The sequence below is a fragment of the Phyllopteryx taeniolatus genome, chromosome 18 (genome assembly GCF_024500385.1).
Source record: "Phyllopteryx taeniolatus isolate TA_2022b chromosome 18, UOR_Ptae_1.2, whole genome shotgun sequence".
NCBI lineage: Eukaryota > Metazoa > Chordata > Actinopteri > Syngnathiformes > Syngnathidae > Phyllopteryx > Phyllopteryx taeniolatus.
The window spans coordinates 6,227,704-6,234,712 of NC_084519.1; the positions used below are offsets into that span (position 1 = coordinate 6,227,704).

The 7,009-nt window shown below is 38.5% G+C and overlaps 1 protein-coding gene across 1 annotated transcript; it reads left to right on the forward strand.

The window, feature by feature from the left end:
• Positions 1-798: 798 nt before the first annotated feature.
• LOC133468333 (serine/threonine-protein kinase Nek2-like) lies at positions 799-5,612 on the forward strand. The gene is made up of 6 exons (XM_061754124.1): positions 799-1,138; positions 1,831-2,048; positions 2,955-3,135; positions 3,236-3,318; positions 3,411-3,537; positions 3,742-5,612. The coding sequence occupies exons 1-6, from the start codon at positions 1,031-1,033 to the stop codon at positions 4,021-4,023; spliced, it is 999 nt and encodes a 332-aa protein (XP_061610108.1). The 5' UTR covers positions 799-1,030; the 3' UTR covers positions 4,024-5,612.
• Positions 5,613-7,009: the final 1,397 nt, after the last annotated feature.

Sequence of the window (7,009 nt, forward strand, 5' to 3'; positions counted from 1 at the left end):
AATTACTAAATATCTACTTGATATTTTCACTATAAATGGAAACTAATTAAATAGTTGGGCTAACAGAAGGCCAAAGATAACTTTGACATTTTTTTTCATTTAACAACATTCTTATTATTGTTTATTATTATGTTTTTTTGTAAGTTGAAGTGGTGCACAACTGCCTTGTAACAGACTGAAATGCCTTCCTAATCATTTGCATTTCTCTAAATAACAAAATGTAAACAGTAACAAAAACTTCTCATTGTGACAAATCACGGTTCGACATGACTGCCAACTATAATCCCAATAATAAGTATAATGTTTAAAGAATATTACCTTCTGTTTTCAATCCAATTGAAACTACTCAAAGGATGATTAATTGTTGTGAAACTAACAGGGCATGCGTGTGAATTGTCCGTTTAATCAAATGCCTTAAATGGTGCTTAATCTAATCATAAGATTGTTGTGTTAATAGATGACAACCAAAACCAGCCAAGTAGCAAAGAAGATAAAGAAAGTGAAGTGGAACTAATCAATGTTTAAACCGCGTGTAGCTTGGTGTTGATTTGGCTGCATATCGGGGAAAAAAACATTACATTTTTAACATAACATTATTTTTCACAAATACGATAGACATTTTTACACACAGCGCTATCTGCTGAATGTAGTGAGGCACTTGCACAAAAATATTAGCACGTTCATTCAATCAAAGAGATGTCGGTGTATGACGTAATCCGCTTTGGTCCGTTTGATCATCCTCTTCGCAGTCTGTTTCTGACCAATCAGGAGTAGTTTTGTGGCGACATCCGACCAATCGCAATCGAGAGTGTAGCGCACCATATATAAACATCGCTTTCTGTTAGTAACCGTCCATGTAAAGAATATAACTGCCACGGAGAGACAGAATTACAGTAGCGCAGAGCATTTTCAGCACAAGTGAAGCTCTTTATTATTTGACAACGACAACGAAAGTTCCTTGCAAACGGGTTAGAGAAAGAGGCCAAGTTGAAAGAAATTGGTGGACTAGCTGCGGCGCTAGCTTTAGCATATGACCCCAAAAATGACGTCCAGACATGGCGAGTACGATGTGCTTTATTCAGTCAGCATGGATTCCTATGGAAGATGCCAGAAGATACGACGGAAATGTGATGGGAAGGTGAGTAATTATGTTGTCCATCCATGTGTTTAATATAAATAATAGATGCACTGAGTTGTTGGTTGTTTAATGGGCAGCCTTAATTGGGTGCTGCTCCTCTTCAAATTACAGCAAACAGTCGTCAATCATCCAAATATTGTCGTCGTTATGTCCTCATAATATACTATCAGAGGTGGCAAGAGTACTCGCGGTCTGTGCTTAAGTAGAAGTATACTTGTGTAATCATAATTTACAAAAAAAAAAAAAAAAAAAGGACTGGTAAATGTAGAAGCACTGATTCAACTCCTTTACTTGACTAATTTTAAGGTAAGCAAAACTGAAATGTACTTAAATACAAAGTAAAAATGTTTTGAACACACAAAAACTGCACACTTGCATAGTGCTCGTACTGAAAAGGACAAATATCACTGGACATGCTATCAAAACAATGTGTTCCCATAGCTTTGCTAACTCAACTTAGTACGGGGATTTGAAAAATCAAGAGCAGTAGCAAAGTATTTATGCTTTGTTACTTCCCACCACTGTGCACTAAAGCTCTTGTTTATTGTCAAGCAACTCTAAACAAGTGGCGACATGAAAAATGTACTGTTATGACAACCTGTGCTATGAATTTTCTTCCATTCGTTGTATTGATTACAAATGTGTTGCTCTCCTCTCGCAATGTGTGTCTCAACCAAACTTGGTGTGCAAAGCTTCTGCTGTGGAAGGAGGTCTTTTATGACACTTTGACCGAGAGTGAGACGCAGACGCTGATGTCCGAGGTGAAGCGCCTAAAGAAGCTGAAGCACCCAAACATTGTGAGATGTTACGACTGCATCGTTGACAGCGCCAACACCAAGCTCTACATTGTGATGGAGGACTGCATGGGTGACAACCTGGCCAGCCTCATTGCCTCTAAATCAAGGGAAAGGTGACTTGCCATTCATTTCGACTTGTTATAGGCTGTATATACAGGGGGTGCTCGGTTTACGACAATACCGAGTAAGAATACGTTGTCGCGTGGCACAAGGAGGTACGCTCAGTTACCACTGTACCTATTGTTTTTCATATTATTTTTTTTTTTTTCATACAAATATTGACTGAAATTGTAACTTACATCTATGTTAGCGTAGGTTAAGGATTTTGACTACGAAGCGTTCCAATTTACAGTACGTACAAATTCAGGTTACCATTATAGAAATAGAAATGGAACTCTTCGAAAACTGTAGACCCCCTGAACAATCGTTTGTCAATTTACTACGTGCACAAGGCTACACAATCTAATGACATCAGATATGAGCGCTTTAAGCAACATTTCCACGTTCAAAAAGATGACTGTGGGAATGCTCACATGCAGTGTTTGTTTGCAGTGGCATACAAATTTACTGCATCATTCTGTGAAGTGTTCCTAATATTTGGGGGGCTGTTTAGCTACATGACACATAATGCAGTGCAATTCCACACCACTGCCACCACAATAACGAACACAGACGGTGTGCAGAGGCGTAAGAATGTGTTCACGCGGCACAAGGATGCACGCTCGGTTATCGTTATACTGTTTTTCATTTGATTGTTATTTAGGTTTTTCATACAAACAATTATGATTTATTATTGTGACTTTACTATGGCGTTAGCATAGGTTAGTGATAGATGATGGAACGTTCCTGTTTATCTACAAATTCGAGTTAAGGAGAGAACCCCCTGTATTCATGACATTGTGAAGATGTTGCAAAGACGTCCTGAATATTAGGAACATTTTCAATATTGTATTCTTAAAAAAAAGGAATAATTTGTGTGACAAGGTGCAATATTAATGTCATGTGTTTATGCATTCAAGACGTCATTTGGATGAGCAATTCATCCTGCGAGTCATGGCCCAGCTCTCATCAGCCCTGAAGTTTCACAGGATGATTAACGGCAGGCCCGCCACCTTCCTTCATCACAACTTGAAACCAGACAACATTTTCCTGGACAGCGAGCAGAATGTGAAGCTTGGAAAGCCCTCTTACAGGCCTACAGTGAGTACATTTACCATTTTCTTGAGTGGCTCTGTGGAGACTGGACAGTGCAGCTTCTAAATTGTTTCGACGTTCACTTTTTTTCACTTCTGTTTTTCAGGAACAAAGGAACAACATGTCCTTCAATGATAAATGTGATATCTGGTCACTGGGCTGTTTACTGTACGAGCTCTGCACTCTCTGGTAAGTTTTCAAACTCTGCTTGAACTCATTTACTCACTGCATAGTTTGTTTAGTATAACGTGTCAAATGTTGTCTTGATTTTTGCTTTACAGCCGCTATTTTCCTGCCCAAGAACAAAGAGGTCTTGCAGAGAAGATGCCAGCAGGCACTATCATAAGAATCCCTGGACAGTACTCTGAGGAATTAAGCATACTGCTCAACAACATGCTCAACTTGACAGTAAGTCATTTATTTTTCAAATACTGTACAATGTCAGTACAATGTGATATTTAAAGAGAGGCCTCTTACTTACAATGCAACGTCGACTGAGGGGGCACAAATGGCGATAGACTGTAAAGAATGAACTCAGAGCAGCCTCAACAAGACCTTAACACATTCACAATGAAAGCAGTAAGACTCACATGAACTTTGATCTTTGACCAGGACTACCTGAGACCATCTGTGGAATCCATTTTCCAGAGCAACCTGCTGGCTGAAGCAGTCGGGGAGGACGCGAAGAAGGCGCAGCTGTGTCTTCAAAGACGTTTAAAGCGAATTGATTGGAATAAGCGGGTACGCAATGCTCGCAAAAACAAGGAAAACCTTTCGCCCGGTGATCCTCAGTTTGTGATGCTCCACAAGATTGCCAGGAGGCTCCAGACGGGCAGTCGGCGTGCGAGCCAGGTCGACAAAGAACCAGTCTGTGTCTGTAGCCTCCGTTTGTGACAGCCGGGACTGAATATACTGTAAATATTTATATACCTTTTAAATACTATATTTATATACTACTACTGATGTTTTTATGCTGTTATATAAAGAAAAGTTTTCTAAATGTGATTTATTTATTTTTTAATCTGCATAATACTGTATATAGTACATGACTAACAAAAAGTTAGAGATATTAAGCTTTTCGGTGAAATTTCCAGATAAACCTAATGTGCACTATAACCTTTACAGATGAACTCAGTTTGACCTTCTCCAACTGTTCAATGTTGCAATACAGTATATATACAATATATGACATTTTTCTCACAGGAAGCTAAACCGCTGAATTCACAACAAATATTTGATCCATTAATCGACCACTAAGTGTCCTGGTCCAATTAGAATTTGTATCTTCATCATGTTGTCCACATTTTGACATTATGAGACCAAGTCACCAATAGTTGATCAACAAGTATTTTGCCATACCAGGCTTCCAACAGGATTTTCTCAGAAGGAAGTTGTCAATGAGTTTAGCGTGTCATCAGCGGGTCGCAATGGAGATACAGAGACCGGTAGAGTCACAGAAAGGCATAGAAATGGACGTTGTTGGAAAAAAATTTTGGGGGGAAAACTGTTGTGAAATGTATCATTCAGTTCCTTGTTAGACAACAGGGAGTTGTGCAAAAAAAATACTGAAACAATGAACAGTTGGACGGGTGCATTTATAAATTTAGAGAAGGTCAAATTAAGTTCACCAGTAAAGGTTATAGTGCATTCAAAATGTTAAATAAAAAGCTTATCTCACTTCCAAAAAGTCCCATTCAACATGCAAGTAAAAAAAGATTGCAGATCTGTACTTGCATGAAATCTGGTTATTTTAGCCAGACAAATGCAAAATATATTTTCCCCAGCTGTATTTAAGTTCCATATTTATAGCCAAATTTCAATTTTATAAATTCCTGTTTTATTCCGTTATTCCTATAAATTCCTGTTAATTCCCATTGAAAATTCCCTGATTTTTGTGAACCTAATGAAATGTTGACAAATGTAAAATGCCATGTGGTCATTGCAACTCTTCCATGCGCTAGTGCCCCACAGAAACCCACTGATTAAAATATGGCAAGGTCTGCCACGATCCTATTTTTGGAGGGTCGATCCTTCAGACAATAATATAATTTTCGTAATGTACTATATTGAAAATAATCAGCACGGTGGTACAGTAACACATCTGGTTTTGAATCTCACCTCGCACCTTCCTGTGTGAAGTTTGCATGTTCTCTCCTGTACTTGTACATTCACAGGTTCGTTGAAAACTAAATTGTCAATTGCTGTTGAATGTGAAGTGAATGTTTTTTTTTTAATCTATATCTGTCCTTTGACTGACTGGCGACCAGTTCAGGGTGTACTGCGCCTCTCACCCAAAGTCAACTGCAACAGGCTCCAGCTCACATGCGACCTGGTATACAAAATCAGTGGATGGATATCGAAAAATAGGTTCAAAAGGGGAGAAAGTAAATGCTGTCATTTTGTTAGCATTTGATGGTGTGAGTTGCATTTGCATGAGACTGCTGTCTCCAGCGTATAAATAAAATAAGTACTTTGATTGTTTTGTCAAGGTCGGATGGATGGAAAATAAATAATTTTAATATTCGATTTAAAATAAGTATGATGTGTTTTAATTGATTTCATTCTCATGCACTACAAAGACAATAAACAATAGAACCGTGTGTGGCCTTGGATAACAACAGAAGGTATTGTGTAGAGTCATGCATAGTGCAAAGAATACTTGTTAGTGTATTTTGTACACTTTTGAGTATAAGGCAACAGTATTATTCATAATCTTATCATTTAGTCTCTTCTGGCACATACAGTAGAGTATTTTATGGGCATATATAGTTAAAGCAATGACAATGAAAGCATACAATGTGAAACACTACATCACTAATGTTGTCACTGTGTTGTGTCTTTTATTCTCTAAATCCAAAAGTCTATCAAGACAGCAGATAATGAATCGCACATGGACAACTTGCAATCGGCACAATTAGAAAATAGGAAAACGAGTACAAAAAGACAGGGATATACTGTACAATTAGAACGTTTGTTTCATAATTTCATGTAAGTGTTACCAAGTAAAGCCTCACATCTGGATATACAGTATTGTCAACATAAACTGGAGTATGGCCCAGGATGTTGTCAATGGTCAGGTCCATTTATTTTTGTTGTTGTTTTTAAATACGCTTATCAAGATTCAAATTGTAGCTGGACTGTACTTCCCGTAGGGTGTCAATTTATCCCTAGCTTTTTTTTCTTTTGTCTTGTTTTTCTGGTTTTTTGAAGGGGGGTGGGGGGGGGGCTACAAAAAGGACACAAGAACTTCAAATTCATCAGGGATTTCATTACCTCAGTCAGTGAGTAGGTATTCTTCCACTGTACTTATTGTGGATTGCATTTTTGTTGAAGGCACATCTTTCTGCACCGTCTGACTGTCAAGGCGCTCTACCACCACTGGCCAGCTTTTCCCTCACTGTTCAATGGCCAGTCTACACGTCAGTCAATGTAGAAATCCCCATTTATGATCACGTCAGTATGTCAATCGGTCTTGATGCAAAGATGGTGAATGTGAATGTCAGTCATCACAGTGACAAAGATTACCCTCCACACCAGTTGTCATGCTTACTGTGGCACACTGTGCCTGTCAGTTATTATTATTTTGAATGTTAAACAGTAGGCCAGGGTATCCAAACTATGGCCCGGGGGCCATTTGCGGCCCGTCGTCCCTTTGACACGACTATATAAAAAAAAAGGGTGGGAGTGGGCAGCGTGAGAAGTATGGTTGTTGAAAAACTGTCGGGATGTGAGGCATAGGGACTACCACTACTACTACTAATAAAGCTTTTGTAGATATACAAAGTCACAAAGAAATTTTCAACTAAATTAGTAACAATATTTCTCTTCATAACACTGGTGAGATCATTCAGTTTCAGAAACATAAATTGTTTCCTCCATT

Excerpts from the sequence above, each read along its gene's own strand:
- LOC133468333 (XM_061754124.1), top strand. The coding sequence starts at position 1,031 with ATGACCCCAAAAATGACGTCCAGACATGGCGAGTACGATGTGCTTTAT. Across the intron at positions 3,136-3,235 it reads AGCCCTCTTACAGGCCTACA|GAACAAAGGAACAACATGTC; the intron begins GTGAGTACATTT and ends TCTGTTTTTCAG. Across the intron at positions 3,319-3,410 it reads TACGAGCTCTGCACTCTCTG|CCGCTATTTTCCTGCCCAAG; the intron begins GTAAGTTTTCAA and ends TTTGCTTTACAG.